Source organism: Streptopelia decaocto (assembly GCF_964273445.1).
Source record: "Streptopelia decaocto genome assembly, chromosome: 4".
In the NCBI taxonomy this organism is placed as follows: Eukaryota; Metazoa; Chordata; class Aves; order Columbiformes; family Columbidae; genus Streptopelia; species Streptopelia decaocto.
In genome coordinates this window covers 76,826,679-76,843,676 of record NC_138658.1, presented here as the reverse complement: position 1 = coordinate 76,843,676, position 16,998 = coordinate 76,826,679, and the positions used below count along the sequence as shown (strand labels likewise).

The window sequence follows — 16,998 nt, the reverse complement described above, 5'->3', positions numbered from 1 at the left end:
TCTCTTCCAGTTGCCTCCATCCTCTTCTCACTGCACGTACATTCAAACGATGGCAGGTGGGCGCCATGCCGAGCTGCTCTTTTATTTGGTGTCATTTGGAAAAAAATATTTCACAGTGGAAAGAAGAGTGGGTTAGCAAAGAAATCCAGGAATTAAAAGTAGAAAGAAACGAACAAGCAAGGTGAGATGCTGTTGAGCTGCAAGACCAGCTTCCTCCAGCGACCTGGGAATTCATCACATTGTTGGACACTCCAATGATCTCAATCATAGAATCACAGAACAGTTTGTGTTGGAGGGACCTTCCCAGCTCCCCCAGTGCCCCCCCTGCCATGACAGGGACATCTTCAGCAGCTCAGGTTGCTCAGAGCCCCGTCCAGCCTGGCCTGGGATGTCTCCAGGGATGGTTCAGCCACCACCTCTCTGGCCAACCTGGGCCAGGCTCTCACCACCCTCAGGGACAACAACTCCCTCCTCATGTTTCTCCTGAAGAAGAAGGAACCTTTGCGGGCAGGTCCCTTTCTCTGGGTCCTGGAACCCCCGTAGTTGCCCCCACACTCTCCTCCTGCTCCCCCAACCTCTGTCTGCTCTCACCTCTCCCTTCTGCCATCCTCAAACCCCTTTGGCCATAACCCCGCTCTCAGCCAGGCTGGGCGTCCTTATCATTCACTTTCTTCTACTGAATCACTCAAAGCAGGACAAGGAAAGACACACAATATTGCTAAAGCAGCAGGAGCGCCGCGGGTGCTGACTCAGCATCCGCGCCTGCCAGCCCTGTTTGCTCTGGGTGTGCAGCAGCCCAGTTTCCTTCTCCAAATCCGACCTTTAGCACCCTCCTCTTCAACCTCAGGGGAATCAATCAATAAATCTCTGCAGCCTGAAGAGGTGCCTGCATTTCGTTCATCCCCCTTCCCTCAGCCGCCTTCTGTGTTTTGGCCACACGGTGCCAACTGAAAGTGCCTGTAAATGCAATTTTGCCCTTCCCATGGGGGAGAGCTCAGCCCATAAATGGAATTTTGCCCTTTCCAGGGGGAGAGCTCAGCCCATAAATGCAGTTTTGCCATTTCAGGGATGAAAGCTGAGGGCTTGGCTGCCCTTTTGCAAGGCGAGGGGGAAAGAGCCTCAGCCGGGCTGGAGAGACGAGGAGCCGCGGGGAGCTGGGGTGGCTGCTTCTGGTTGTAGGGAGGATGGGAGAAGCCCTGTGAGCAGCTGGTACGTTTGAGAAGGGCCACAGCTCCCTCTGCACCCATTGCCATCATCCCACACGTTTGGATGCCACCCACAGCAGCTCACCGGATGCTTGGGACCACAATTACACCCTGGTTGTGCTGGTCTTGAGGAGGTGCCCTCACCTAGACCCGGCTCCGCGGGGTTTATTGCCCCTGGGTACATTCATCTGCACGTCTCAGAAACCACAAAATAATCCATTCTTCCACAACAGAGGGTAAATCCTCATTTTCCAGGCGCTGGGCTCTGTGCTTTGAATCCTGTTCTGCTTCACATTTCAAGACTGAAACAAATTTTTAAGCCTCTCTGATATTTCACACTGTCCCCCAAATTCCTGCTTAGGTTGTATCTTGATGTTTCTAATAATTAATTTTGTCTTGTCATGGATTTCATTATACTTTTTTTGTTCTGGATACAGGAAACTCACAGCTCACAGACTGAAACAGTGGCGAGATGGACTTCAGCCCCAGAATTCCGGCTTCCAACCTTTGTGAAGGATTTTTCAAATCTGAGTTTCTGGTTTAATTCAATACAGGGATGGGGATCTCTGGTGGCAATGCTGGGGTGAAGATCTTTCGGCAAGTCAAAAGATGTCCATGGGATATCTTCAACAAGACAGGATCTCAAGACCAAAGAGGTCGATCCCCACCAGATGTTCAGAGCTTCTCCTTGGAGCGAGACATCTGCCGGCATCCGAGGCGTCTTGTCCTTAGGAGGTGACACAAAGAGCTGCTGAACGTGCTGAGATCCACAGCTGGGGTGGCCTTTGGGCTCCTAAAAGCAACAAGCAGAGCTCAGGAGCAAAACCACAGTCGCCCCTTCCAGCAGCCCCTGGGCGCTCAGGACAATGGTGACTCCAGCCAGGGCCACCTTGTGTGACTCCCAGCCCTGCCCTTCTTGGGTGGTAATGCCGGGCAGAATTAGGGCTTTTCCTGAAATCCATTGTTAACAGTCCTTGGCAGAGGGAATTGAGCGTTTCCTCACCAACACCCGTGAACCCTGGCAGGGTGACAGCAGTGGGAATACAGCCCAAAAATAACCCCTCCCTTGGGTACTCTGGATTTAGAATCATTTTGGTTGGGAAAGACCCTCAAGATCATGGAGTCCAACCGTTCCCCCACCCCTGGCACTGCCCCATGTCCTGAGAACCTCATGTCCATCTGTTCAACCCTCCAGGGATGGTGACTCCAACACTGCCCTGGGCAGCCTGTTCCAATGCCCCACAGCCTTTTCCGGGGAGAAATTGTTCCTAATATTATTGGTGGCTTCCTTGAGCACATAAAACATGAGACTTCAGCAGGCTCTGAAATCAGTGAGCGATGCTTAGGATTTAATATTCTCCAATAAAAGCGAAATGGTCGGTATTGGCACGATTGTGTCAAGTTAAAATCCAGTGGGAGACGCAAACTGCTGTCACAGGAACCAAAGAGCATCTGCTGTAAGAACACAGAAACACCAGGGAATTAAATATAACCTCTTTAACTACGCAAGCAGAACCTTAATATCACACTGACCGTCACCCAGCTGTTTACGAATGGTCTCCACCATGCACTGTGTCCATCAAGCAAACACATCTTGGGTGCAGCCTTAGCAAAATTGGGTCATAAATCAGATTTGCTGATAGGCCACAATCTTCTTGTTTCCTTCTTCTTCTTGTTTTCTTCTTCTCGTTTTCTTCCCTTGTTTCCAGCACGCAACACCTCACCCCACAAGCCGCCCACCTGAGGTCAGGAGATGCTTCTTTGCAGCAGAAAGTGACACTCAAGAAATCCTCACAATGATTGACTGAAAAAGCAACCCAGGGAGTGAAAAAAGAACCCGTCTGAGGGGGATATTTTATAGCTCTTGGGGGTTATGAAAATCCCTTCTAACTATTTTCTCAACCAGTCTTTATAGTATGAAAGCATATTAACTTTGTTAATATATATATATATAAAAATAGCTGCAAAGTAAGGAAAATATGTGGGTGCAGCCGCTAAAGAAGCGAAGCAGAGAAGTCACAGATAACAAGAAAAAATACTGAGTTTTTGTTCTTTTTCTCGAGCACATCAGTTCTATGGTTGTGCAGGTCAGCTGTGCGAGAGCCGCACAGGGGATCATTTTGCTGAGCCTGCAATGACCAAGAGCCAAAAAAATACATCCCGACGTCCTCAATTTGCCTCAATTTGCACAGCGCAAGGTGCGCCCTTGGCACAAGGCTGTTTGCTTACGGATGAAATAAATAACTTACGTTTTTTCTATGGATAAACAACATTTAATCCAATTCCTTGTATTCCTTAAACACGTGTTCATTAGAGCATAAGCAAAACAGCGCTGGGTGCGCGGGGGATTCGCTCCGCCCAACACGCACACTTTTAACAATAAGAAGTGTGCTTAAATACAGTATGGTATTACATATTCACAATGACCCCAGGAACGCCTATACATATTCATGACCTCTCCCGCTTTTTATTAAAATGAGTCTCAGATAACCATTTCCATATTCCCCTCCTTGCCCCCTCCCATTGCGCCTGCGCAATGTCACTTGGTGAATTTGAGGAAGGGTCTGTAGGGGTCTTTGGATGAAGGCTCCTTCAGCTTCGTCACAGTGGACTTTGTACCTTTGGCTCATTAGGAGGAACTGGCTGGAATCCAATCTACCAAACCGACTGCAACCAGACTGGTGCCCCCTTTTTGCTGTAAATCTTGGCTATCTTGTCTCCTCAATGTTGCAGCTGGTGCTGTAAAACTTCTTAGCTCGGCATTTAATGAAGTCCTGCTTTTTTTAGCACAATTAGTTACATACAGCTCTAAACTAGATATTAATTATGTGGTTTAAAATGTTAGCTTGTTAGTAGGCCCTTATTATATAGTTGCTTAACCCTTAAAATGTTAGTTCCCTCTATCAATATAACTTCCTAAACAAGTTTCATAACTTTTTACATACAACTTAACCACCTTTCCCTTTTCCAAGTTCAGAGTCCGTGCCTCATTTGGTTATACCTGTAAACATTAAACATCTTAGCATGAATCACAACTGCATTTTTTTCGCAAAAAAGAATGAGACACGAGGAGATTTCTTACGGATTTATAACTTCTCTGCAGCTCTGCCCTCCAGTTCCAGCGCTGGGCTGACTTGGTCACCAGTCCCTCGCTTTGATTTTGTAATTTTTAATGAATATTAGCACAAGCAACTTCTAGCAGCTTAAAAAACCTGCTTCCCAGACCCTCGCTCCACCTACATCCTGCTAAGGGGTCAGATGGAAGAGATGAAGGAAGGTCCAGCAAAACCCTGGTCATTTCCAGTTCTGCTTTGAGCACCGGTACTGGGAGCAACATCAGGCTGGAAATCAAGGCATCGATGGATGCAGGAGATGGGAGCTGCCAAAATAGGACAGGGGGGAGCTGGCAATTGCAAAGCAAGTTCTGCCATCAAGAAGCTACTTGTGAAAAAAGATACACATTTGCTGTCTATTTTTTGTTTTCTGATGATCTTCATTTCACCGAATGTGTAAGATTTGCTTTAGCAAAACAAATAGCACTCTTGGGTTTTTGCCATAGCATGAATTTTTAATGCTTCGTTAAAAGGCTGGAGGGTTTCAGCTCAGTCTTTGGGGGTTTAATAGAGTGAAACTTCGCGACCTGCTCAGGCACCGTGGGGCCATCTGTGCCCAGATGGAACAGCTGGGAAACCAAACCCATCTCCCAGTTATTCCACGCAAACCTCGCAATAAACCTCTTTGAAAGTCGGCTGCGTGTTTGCGCAGAAATGTATTTATTTTTTAAAAAGGGGTTTTAGGGCTCTTGGGGATCAGATGGTGCTTTTGCTACCTAATAAACAACCAGAGGTAAGTGCCAAAAATAGTGATGGCCAAGAATAAAGGTGTGTAAAGAGGAGGGGAAAAAAAAAGGTGTCCAAGAGGAGAATTGCAGCAGTTGCAGGCAGGAAAGCGCCGAGGCTGGGGAGGTACAAGGTGCATTTACACCCATGCTGGAAAAAATGTATAGGAAAAAAATATTAAATTATAATTAATTATATTAAAATATCTTGAAAAAAAGTATTGAAAAATATACTGAAAAATGTGTTGAAAACGTATTGGCGAAAAATGCATTGAAAAAATGTGTCGGAGGAAAATCTGTTGAAAAAAAAAGTGTTGGAGGAAAATATATTGAAAAGAAGGTGTTGGAGAAAAATCTATTGAAAAACTGCATTAAAGGAAAATGAATTGAAAAAAAAAAGTATTGAAAAAACATGCATTGGAAAAAAATTGCATTGGAGAAAAACGCATTGGGGGGAAATAAATGTATTAATCGAAAATGCTTTGGAAAAAAAAAACATACGGCAGGAAAAAGAACCGCGGAAAAGCCCAAGCGCAGCCGCGCTGCAGCCGCGCCGGTCCCGGGGGCGGAGCCACCTCCGCGGAGCTCTCGGATTGGGTGGTGCCGCGATGGACACGCCCACCCACTCGCGTAGACCAATCGGAACTGGTAGCGGTGCCAGCGCGTTCGGAGGGACCATTCACAAAGCGGTGGGGGGGGGATGAATGGGGCGGGTCATGTGATGAGGTGTGTTCCCACGCCCACTCCGCTCGGGCCGGGATGGAGGCGGGAGCGGGGCTGGTACCGGGGGCCGGGCGCTGGGCCGCGGGTACTTGCGTGCTGACCGGCGCCTCCCGGGGCTTCGGCCGCAGCCTGGCGCGGCTGCTGGCTCCGCGGCTGGGCGAGGGCTCGCTGCTGCTGCTGCTGGCGCGCTCGGCGGCTCCGCTGGCCGAGCTGGCGGCCGAGCTGCGGGGCAGCGTCTCCGGGCTGCGGGTGGAGTGCGTGGCCGCCGACCTGGGCTGCGAACAGGGGCTGGGCCGGGCGGTTGCTGCTCTCCGGGAGGTGCTGCCCGCTGCTCCACCCGGCCGCCTGCTCCTCGTCAACAACGCCGGTAACTGCGAACCCCCCCGGGCTCCCTCCGCCTCCCCGGGCAATATAGAATCACAGAACAGTTCGGGTTGAAGGGACCTTCCCAGCTCCCCCAGTGCCCCCCCTGCCATGACAGGGACATCTTCACCAGCTCAGGTTGCTCAGAGCCCCGTCCAGCCTGGCCTGGGATGTCTCCAGGGATGGTTCAGCCACCTCCTCTCTGCCCAACCTGGGCCAGGCTCTCACCACCCTCAGGGCAACAATTTCTTCCTTGTGTCCAGCCTGAATCTCCCTCCCTTAGTTTAAAACCATCACCCCTTGTCCTATCGCAACAGGCCCTGCTCAGCAGTCTGCCCCATCTTTCTTAACAGCCCCTTTTGGGTCCAGAAAGGCCACAATAAGGTCTCCCTGAAGCTTCTCTTCTCCAGCTGAGCACCCCAACTCTCTCAGCCTGTCCCTTTGCTCCACGCGGGCTGAGCTGAGGTCTGATCAGTGCTTTGGGTGCCGGTAAACAACCGAACTGTGTAAATAACCAGAGGAGCAGTAGGGATTTCACCCAGGTCTGGTTCTTATTATTTAATTAAATTAATTAAATTGAGGCACAGAATGGAGATGGTTGCTGCTGGGTCTGCAGGGCGTTGTTTCTCGCAAGGTTTTACCCATTCATCAAGATGCAGGACTGTTTTCCCTCCTGCAGCTCTGCTCCCTGAGTATGAGCCTTCAGAAAAACTTCTAGCCTGAATTTGAGGGTACATCAGCTTTTTTTTCCCACCTTAAATAAGACCAGATGTTCCAGCAGCTAATAGGTGTTACAGCAGTGGTACCCTCTGTTCTTTTACTGACTTGGTTCCCAAAAAGGGACATGCAGGAGGGCGTGTGGTGGCCCACGGGGTCACTGTACTTTGATGCTGGGAGCTGTTTGTTTTGGCAGGGCTGGTCCCTGTCCTGTGGCCTGGCTGGTGAATCAGTGGGTGTCCCAAAAGCCATAAGCAGAGCGGGCTGTGCTGAGCTCCCCGCGCTGCGGTGAGACCCTGCGAGAGGCCGGGCCAGCAGAGCTGCCCGCCTTTCTCTGTAATAGAGTGTTGCACATGGAAATGTAGGAGCAAAATGTAGCAGGTTACACATGAGGAAGGAATTTTTGATATGGAGGGTGGTGAGAACCTGGCCCAGGTTGGTGGCTGAACCATCCCTGGAGACATCCCAGGCCAGGCTGGACGGGGCTCTGAGCAACCTGAGCTGCTGAAGATGTCCCTGTCATGGCAGGAGTGGGAATGGATGAGCTTTGAAGGTCCCTTCAACCCAAACCATTCCATGAAAAGGGATCTCCTGCATTGTTGAACCCCTCTTTACCTACTCTAAACCCATTGGTCTTTCCTCCCTAGGCTCCCTGGGAGACATCTCCAAATCCTTCCTCGATCTCACCGACCTGGCTGAGATCAACAGCTACTTTGCTTTCAACGTCAGCTCGGCGCTCTGCCTGACCTCGGCCGCGCTGCGAGCCTTCGGCGAGCGGCCCGGCTCCGGCAGGACGGTGGTGAACGTCTCCTCGCTCTGCGCCATGAAGCCCTTCAAGAACTGGGCTCTGTACTGCAGTGGCAAGGCCGCCCGGGACATGATGTTCCGGGTGCTGGCGCTCGAGGAGCCTGATGTCCGTGTGCTCAACTACGCCCCGGGTAAGGAGGGGAGCTCATTAATTGCTGTCAGTTTTTTTTCCTGGCTTGGTGGATAAAAGATTCTTGCAGCTTAGCCAGGCGCAGAGAGAGAATGAGCCCTGGATTTTCCTTTCTCCTTATGTGATTTTTTTTAATCACCCTTTCTCCAGGTCCTCTGGACACGGACATGCAGCTCTTGGCCCGGACTAAGACCGCGGACCCTGAGATGCGTCAGTATTTCCAGTCCCTGCAGAAGAACGGGAAGCTGATAGACTGCACCGTGTCAGCCCAGAAGCTGGTGAATCTCCTGGCAGAAGACACCTTCTGCTCCGGCGCCCACGTGGATTTCTTCGACATCTGAGTTACTCTCGCCTCCACCCTTCATGCTTTGCTTTCTGCTTCTGTCCCCTGAGCTGTGTCTTGGGTGCCTCCTGCTCCCTCCAGCGTGTTTGGTGACCACGTTTGAATCCTGGGTGCTGTGCGGCTTTCAAGAGGAGACCTTTGGGTGCCTTATAAATAATCCTAGTGCCCTGGAGGGGAGAATTTACTGCTTCACTGAGCTCTGTTGGTCACCCGCCAGCAGGAATAAGGATTCCTCAGCTGCCAGGGATCATAGAATCACCAAACAGTTTGGGTTGAAGGGACCTTCAGATCTCCCCCAGTGCCCCCCCTGCCATGAGCAGGGACATCTTCACCAGCTCAGGTTGCTCAGAGCCCCGTCCAGCCTGGCCTGGGATGTCTCCAGGGATGGTTCAGCCACCACCTCTCTGCCCAACCTGGGCCAGGCTCTCACCACCCTCAGGGACAACAATTTCTTCCTCGTGTCCAGCCTGAATCTCCCTCCTTTAGTTTCAAACCATCACCCCTTGCTCTGTTGTAACAGCCCCTGCTCAAAAGTCTGTCCCCATCTTTCTTATCAACCCTTTTAAGTCCGGAAAGGCCACAATAAGGTCTCCCTGGAGCTTCTCTTCTCTGGCTGAACACCCCAGCTCTCTCAGCCTGTCCCCACAGCAGAGGTGGCTTTTCCAAGGGAATGGGCACAGAATTCTTAAAACTCTCTCCTGAGCAGGAGTTTGGGAGCCAAGGAGGCACCGAGGCACATGGGGCCGGGTCAGAAAGCCACCCCAGAAGGTCTCAAAGGATTAGGGTTAGAACTGGGTGTCCCCTTGTCTGTCCCCTTTGCCTCTTGGGAGCTGTGTGCTCAGCACCTGAGCAAGTCACCAAAGGGCAAAAGAGCCATTCCCAGGTCTGGAGGTGGTGACTGTCACCCCAAAGCCTGGTCTGTCCACCCCCCATCTCCCCAGTGGCTTGTCTGGACTCTCCTGCAGTTCTGGGATCATCTCTGGGAGTTTTGTGCTTTAAGACACGGAGCAAAGGCTGTTCCTGCGTGTTTTGCACAAAATGCAGTAAGTGGCCAGGAGAGGGAGCTGGCCTTGCAGGAGATGTGACAACCTGCCTGCCTGGTGGGGGCCACCACCTCCTGTAAACCTGGCTTAGAGCACATCGCAGCCCCAGCCCTGAGTTCATGCCATGCTCCTGCTTGCAGGTTCTGGGTCCCAGCCTGGAGCTGGGGCTTCACCCCTCCTGGGCTGTTCTTTTAACTATTTGTGGGGGTTTATCCTCATTTTTTCCATCCATTCCAGAAGGCACAGGCGCTTAGAGACTTGTCTTCTAGAAAGCAGCGGATGTGCAGCTGTGTTGATGCTGCAGAGCTGCTTTGGAGTGCAGTGGCATCCCCTGGAGGCGCCCGGGGTCCCCGTGTGCTCGGTGACAGCCGCCTTCCTGCGCTCCTCTGTCTCTAATCTTTCACATTTTGTCCACCTGGATCTACAATCGTTAAAAGCTTCTGGTCTGGGTCTTCTGCTGTATCTTTAAAAGTGAAGAAGTTTTGAGGAGGGAGCCTGGGTTGAACGGCATCTTCATCCAACGAGTCACGAACGTGCCCTCCTGGAGTCCTGTTCTTCCATCTCTGACCTATGTCATTAATTCTGTGTTAACATAATCCTGTCGAGCTCAACAAAACCTTCTCTCCAGCCGGTCTGCAGCCTGGTTTCATCTTCCCTCTACGCCTGTGAAACTCATTATTAGTAAAACCCCCTCTGCTGCTCGCTACGCTGCCAAGGGGATTGTTTTCCTGGGGTTTGGTGCCTGGTGGTGTTTAATGTGGTCTGTGAAGCCTGGATGAACCTGCTGCTGCTAAAAATCCCCCGTCTCCTCACCCTATATCCATATGGGCTTGTCCCATCCCCTGTTAGGTAGAAATCGTCTTTTTGGGATCTGGCTTTCTGCAGAAAATAACCTCAGTGCTCAGAGCTGGGGTCCTGTGTCCTGCCTGACAGGGGCTGCATTATAGGGAGGGAACACCCCCCTAAAAAGCTCATGGAACCCCAAATTGCAGGACAGGGACAGTATTGGGGGACAGGGCTGCGCTGGGCATGGGGACCACTTGGTACTAGCGGGTGGGAGATGCACATGGGCTTTTTAGGGTAAGAGACATTAAATTCAGCCTGGAGAACAGGAGCTGAGGGGAGACCTTCTGATCTCTGAACTGCCTGAAAGGAGCTTGGAGCCAGGGGGGTCGGGCTCTGCTCCCCAGGAACAAGCGCCAGGAGCAGAGGAAACGGCCTCAAGTTGCGCCAGGGGAGGCTGAGGTTGGATGTGGGAACAATTTCTTCCCCAAAGGGCTGTGGGGCATTGGAACAGGCTGCCCAGGGCAGTGCTGGAGTCACCATCCCTGGAGGGCTGGACAGACGGACATGAGGTTCTCAGGACATGGGGCAGTGCCAGGGGTGGGGAGATGGTTGAGCTCCATGATCTTGAGGGTCTTTTCCAGCCAAAATGATTCTATGATTCTAAATCCAGGGTACCCAATGGGAGGTGTATTTTTGGACACTGTGTTCTTGGTTGAGGTAACTAACTGCCCTCTAGTGGCGGGGGGTGTATCAGCAGCTCTGTGTGTTATCTCAGAGCATCTGCATGAGGGGCTGTGGTATCACAGAGGTGCCGCTTCAAACCAGACACTTCTCCAACCCAAACCTCTTCCCCAGGACAGTATTTATGGGCAGAGCTGCAGACAATGTTAACGAAATCATTAATGAAATACTGTGTGGCGGATGCACTCAACACCATGCCTGACAATAATTTCATCCTTATGTCTGGCCTGAATCTCTCTCCTTTAGTTTAAAACCATCACCTCGTGTCCTATCACAACAGGCCCTGCTCAAAAGTCTGTCCCCATCTTTCTTATGGGCCGCTTTTAAGTCCAGAAAGACTGCAATAAGGCTTCCCCAGAGCTTCTCTTCTCCACCCCACCTCTCTCAGCCTGTCCTCCCAGCAGAGCTGTTCTAACCCTTCGACCGTTTTTGTGGTCTCCTCTGAACTTGCACCAACAGCTCCATGTCAGTTTTGTGCTGGGACCTGGGTCCCTTTTCTCTCCCTTTTCCGTCTCCCCCAGTGCCCAGGGACAGCCCACGAGCAGCAGGAGCAAAAATCAGTCTTGGTGTCCCTGTCCCTTCAGCCTCGAAACTTTACATCTGCTCGAAGAGGAAACCTGTTGTCACCACCGAGCCTGGACTGAGCACCAGTCCTGCGGCTGCAGCGATGCGCTGCGGCTCGTGCTGCTGATTTCTGCTGCTGGAGCAACCACGTGCTTGAAGTTCAAAGGAGTAAGTCTGGCTTCAGCACGGCCACTCCAAGCTGTCTCCTGGGTACTTGAATTCTTAGGAGTTTCATTCCCTTGCACTCACTGTGTGTGTTTAGGTGTTTGGCATCACTCTGTAACTCCCAGGGATGTGCTGAGCTTGTGACTCCTGCTCCAGGATCAGAGCTCTGCCCAGAAATGCATGTGGTGATGCTTTCAAGGCATCCCCTGAGTACCAACATTCCCTGGGTACCAGCATCCTCTGAGTACCGGCATCCCCCAGGTACCAGCATCCCCTGGATACCAGCATCCCCCAGGTACCAGCATCCCCTGAGTACTGGCATCCCCCAGGTACCAGCGTCCCCTGGTTACCAGCATCCTCTAGGTACCAGCATCCTCCAGATACCAGCATCCCCTGACCAGGGAGAGATTCCGTGATGCTCGCAGGGCATCCCCTGGATACCAGCATCCTGCGGGTACCAGCATCCCCTGACCAAGGAGAGATGCCATGATGCTCTCAGGGCATCCCCTGGATACCAGCATCCTCCGGGTACCAGCATCCTCCGGATACCAGCATCCCCTGACCAGGGAAAGATGCTGTGATGCTCTCAGGGCATCCCCTGGATACCAGCATCCTCTGGGTACCAGCATCCTCCGGATACCAGCATCCCCTGACCAGGGAGAAATGCCATGATGCTCTCAGGGCATCCCCTGGATACCAGCATCCTCCGGGTACCAGCATCCCCCAGGTACCAGCATCCCCTGACCAAGGAGAGATGCCATGATGCTCTCAGAGCATCCTCTGGATACCAGCATCCTCTGGATAGCAGCATCCCCCAGATACCAGCATCCCCTGGGTACCAGCATGCTCCAGGTATCAGCATCCCCTGGGTACCAGCATTCCCCAGGTATCAGCATCCTCTGACCAGGAAGAGATGCCGTGATGCTCCCAGGGGATCCCCTGGGTACCAGCATTCCCCAGGTATCAGCATCCTCTGACCAGGAAGAGATGCCGTGATGCTCCCAGGGGATCCCCTGGGTACCAGCACCTGGGTACCAGCATCCACTGCCTCAGGGCGAGGACCCAGTTCCCATGCTCCGCGGGTCTGGCCAACATCTGTGCACCCTCGAATCCTGTGAGATGCAATGGCAAAACGACATGATCTTTTTTTTTTTCCTCCCTTTTTCCAGCATTTTCTGTGACCAGCTGAGGGCGTCCCGAACCCGGGTAACGGCACCAGCCCACGCAGAGAGTCGGGACCATCGGGCTCTGGTGGAGATGGAGTGTTCTCCCTGACACGTCTAAACTGGGGCTTGTTAAGCCAAAAATCCTGCCTAGCGTGGGGGGGTCCCTACAAGTGGGTCTGTCCACCCGCCAACCTCCTGCAGCTAAATCTCGCTCAAGGCATTTTACCCCTTTTTCCCCATTTTTTTTCTTTTTTTGCCTTCTCTTTTTCCTATCCCAGCCCAGAGCGAAGCGCTGGGGCTCATGGCAGCCCCAGGAAGGGTTGTCCAGCCCCATGATTCCCTATATGTCCCTCCCGTCCTCTGAGTTCACCTGTTTACAAGAAAAGCAGTTTCCTCGCTACTGGGGGGGCAAAGCAGCCTGATGGATGTACTGCCAGAGCTGGACCCTTCCCGGCCACAGCGATTTCTGTAATAAATTGAAATGGTGATGACTCCCTGAGCCCTGGTAAATGGGGGGAGATAAGGCTGCAGTGCAAGGGGTGCAGGTAGAATCATAGAATCATTTTGGTTGGAAAAGATCCTCAAGGTCATTGAGTCAAACCATAACCCACCCCCGGCACTGCCCCATGTCCTGAGAACCTCATCTCCGTCTGTCCAGCCCTCCAGGGATGGTGACTCCATAATTCCCCCGGGCAGCCTGTTCCAAGATCCCCATTAAAGTGCTGCCGAAAGCCCTGGGGTCCCTCCCCAGCCCCTCTCCATGCTGGGGGAGACACTGCCCCCTTTGTCCCTATGGTGCAACTGGTGCAACTGGGTTATGAAAGGAGTCAAAGCCACTGCTGGGGTTTTATTTCCACATATGTGACCAGGTCCCCAGGACAGCAGTGAGGCTGAGCTTCCTAAATCCCCCCCAAAGCCTCCCAAATTAAAACCGACGTACCCCCAATGACCCCCCAAATCTCAGCCGCTGACCTGGGCTGCCCCCGGCTCAGCAAGACAAGCGGCTGCAGCCAGGTCCCACTGCCCCTTATTAAAGCTTTCGCAGCAGAAGGGAAGAAGAAGACTTTTATTTTTCCATCGGGTGCCTAGAAATGCTGAGCACGGGCTTTTCGGCCGGGACACCGAGTGCCCAGAGAGCTGCTTGTTCACAAACAGCCATGAGGCCAAAGGTAAATGGTCTGTTCCTCCAGCAAAGATGCTCCCAGGGAGGGACAAAGGTCTGGTGGTGCCAACGTTTCCCACGCGGGGACCCCCGTCCCATGGGCACAGGCGCCCCAGTGATGCCCACGGAGACGTCTCAAACCTCCCACCTCTCTACGTGACGAGTCAGGAGCTTTGAAGGGTTTTCTTGGGATTTGGTGGATGTTCCCCCAGCTCCAGAGAGTTAGAAGAACAAATATCTCTCTGCTGAGCTGGCACCGGTTCTCACTGATGCTTCTGCCCAAGACTGAACGCTTGCTCGTGTGTCCTCTTCCCATTCCTCACTCTCAGCCTCTTGACCTGCTTTTATTCTTCTCCCCTCTCTGTTGTCCCCTGGTTTTGGTGGCTTCAGCATTAAGCAAGAAGGACCAGCTCCAGACTGGCCATGTCCCCTGGAGCTGCCATTTAATGTGTAACGAGGGACTCATTGGTCCAAGGAGAAGAGATGAGAGATTAACCCAGTTTAGAGTCAAAGAGCAGTGGGTTTGCTGGTAAACTGTCCTGTTCCTGTGAGCTTCAAATGCCTTTAATGAGTTATTATTTAGTCTGCTATGGAGGTTAATGGGGGTACATTGCAGAAATGATCTGTGATTAATTAAACCTTCTTTATCCGGTGCAGGTAGAGCAGCTGGACTCACTAAGCTGGGACTAGCACCAGATCCCCAGCTTCGGCATCACTCCCAGTGATGTCCCGCACCCACCGAATTCCCTGGCAATCAAACCAGGTCTTGCAGACCAACAGCCACCTCCACCCTGGTGGGAAAGAGCTGCTAGAAATGGAAAGAAAAAAAGAGTTTTCCCTGTTTTTTTATGCAGCACCCAAAGCCAGACTTTGTCCTGTTTGGCACTGGCCCATATGGGATGCAGCTGGGTGCGTTTCAAACCTCCTTCCCTGAATATGGAGAGCTGAGCCGGGGCACGCTGGGGCCAGGGCGCTCCCTGGTTCTTTTGGGACTCGGGGACGCTGCTGGTCCTGACACCGGCTCCTTCCTGCGCCCTTTCCTTCAGCAGAGCTCCCGGTTCAGATCAGCACATCCATCCTCCTGCTGCACAGCCCGTCCTGAGCCACCTCTGCAGTGCATCACAGGATCACAGAATCATTCGGGTGGGAAAAGCCCCTCAAGATCATGGAGTCCAACCATAACCCAGCCCTGGCACTGCCCCATGTCCTGAGAACCTCATGTCCGTCTGTCCAGCCCTCCAGGGATGGTGACTCCAGCACTGCCCTGGGCAGCCTGTTCCAATGCCCCACAGCCCTTTGGGGAAGAAATTGGTCCCAGATCCAACCTCAACCTCCCCTGGCGCAACTTGAGGCCGTTTCCTCTGCTCCTGGCGCTTGTTCCTGGGGAGCAGAGCCCGACCCCCCCTGGCTCCAAGCTCCTTTCAGGCAGTTCAGAGATCAGAAGGTCTCCCCTCAGCTCCTGTTCTCCAGCTGAACCCCCCAGGTCCCTCAGCCGCTCCCATCACACTTGTGCTCCAGCCCTCAAACCCTCCTGTGCTGGTGGCTCAGCCCTTGCCCAAGCACTGAATAATCCCAGCAGATCCCTGTCTTTCCCAGCAGGATACTGGGGGGCTCTGTCAGATGCTCAGCACTGGGCTCTAGACCAGAAAGGCCAAACAAACTACAAAATCATAGAATAATTTTGGCTGGAAGAGACCCTCAAGATCATTGAGTCCAAGCGTTCCCCCACCCCTGGCACTGCCCCATGTCCTGAGAACCTCATCTCTCTCTGTTCAACCCTCCAGCTCCACACTGCACCCACCTCTCCCAGCACCGTGTGGGATCCCAGGGGACATCCAGAGCATCCCCTTTGCTGGGGATGTCCCGTCACCTCGCCCTGCCCGTGTCACCGCCGGCACAAACCGCCACCGAGGCAGCGCGGCGAGGCCGGGAGCCGCATTCACATTCCTGCCGCGAGCGCACTTGTCAGCCGAGCTGTCAGCCGCTCCCATAATAGGGCCACGGCGGTCACTCGTGTTGGGAGTAAACAAGCCGAATCTGAGAAAACAAGAGCAGAGCCCAGCCCGGTGCTTCCCACGCGGCTGCAAAGCATCAGCGCCACCGGGATACCCAACGTCTCCCCCGCGTCCCCGTCACCTCCCACTGGGAACCCCAAAAAGCTGCCGGGAAGGATGCTCTGCGGTCCCTGGCATCGCAGGGATACAGTCGGCTGCTCTCGGCAGGAAAAACTGGCGGTCTGAGGTTAAAAGAAATAGGTTGTTTGGTGGCGTTGGAGCTGGGACATGGGATAGATGGGGACGGCTTCATGCTGCTCAGGGACACAAGGCGGTGGAGCCACAGGTTGGTGGTTTTGAGAAGAAACGCACAGGTTGGTGGTTTTGAGAAGAAACGCACCCCCAGTTTTGGCTGAAGGGAAAAGCGCTTCTTTGCTTTAATTTTCATTTTAACTAAATTTCATTTTGTATTTTTAATTTTAAGAAAAAAAACCCCAGACATTCTGCATGTGCCAGAGCTGCCCAGAGCCTGGGGGACCCGTTTGCAGAGAGGGTCTGTCCCCTTGTCACCCTACAGCCAACATCTCCCTGGGTCCCCATCACCCCGCGGCACCTCCTGCCGCCTCCAGCCGTGTCACCAGCGCTGCAGGGGACACCTGGGCTGGGTGGGACAATCCAGAACCCGCGTTGGCCCCTGATGTGAAGTGCAGGGGGGATCCAGGGGTGTTTGCACAGGGGCTGCAATGAGGAGGAGGAACAAACCCATGAATAATTAGCGCTGGCTTATTCGTTTTGCGCTATTTGTCCAGCTCCTAAACCCTCCCCGCAACAAAGAGGCCTGAAAAGCCGAGGATTTAGGACAAAGAAGGGCGCGGGGTGGCCGTGGGTGCGATGCTGAATGGGATGTGGATCCCAGCACTGGATCCCAACCGGCAGCGATGCCCTCGATCCATCCCTGATTCTTCCAATGTAGGCGATGCTTCTTTCCCCCCTCGACTCAGCAGCTTTCCCAGTGCCCGGTGCGTTTTCTACACATCCAGAAACCCTAAAACAAGCTGAAAACACCCTGAAACATTTCCTCGCTGCGGGGAGAAACCCAAAATGTTGGGGTCCAAAGGGGCTCGTTCTGCCTTTGAAATCTCCCGCGGCCTTTTTTCCCATTAAAACACCTCCCGGCTCTCTCAGAAGATTTTCGCCCCCCTCCCCGCCCCTCTTTTTTTTCTAATTTAATAATAAAGCGGCTCAGATCTC

The 16,998-nt window shown here is 52.8% G+C and overlaps 1 protein-coding gene across 2 annotated transcripts; it reads left to right on the top strand.

The window, feature by feature from the left end:
- The first annotated feature begins 5,790 nt into the window (after positions 1 to 5,790).
- Positions 5,791 to 13,075, top strand: SPR (sepiapterin reductase). Of its 2 annotated transcripts, XR_014183974.1 has the most exons (5): positions 5,791 to 6,133; positions 7,494 to 7,784; positions 7,934 to 8,061; positions 11,218 to 11,428; positions 12,595 to 13,075. XR_014183974.1 is itself a non-coding variant. In XM_082051914.1 (3 exons), the coding sequence occupies exons 1-3, from the start codon at positions 5,803 to 5,805 to the stop codon at positions 8,122 to 8,124; spliced, it is 813 nt and encodes a 270-aa protein (XP_081908040.1). In that variant the 5' UTR covers positions 5,791 to 5,802; the 3' UTR covers positions 8,125 to 9,902. The 2 variants fall into 2 exon arrangements, 1 of the variants encoding a protein (XP_081908040.1); XM_082051914.1 differs by lacking the exons at positions 11,218 to 11,428; positions 12,595 to 13,075 and having other exon boundaries at positions 7,934 to 9,902.
- Positions 13,076 to 16,998: the final 3,923 nt, after the last annotated feature.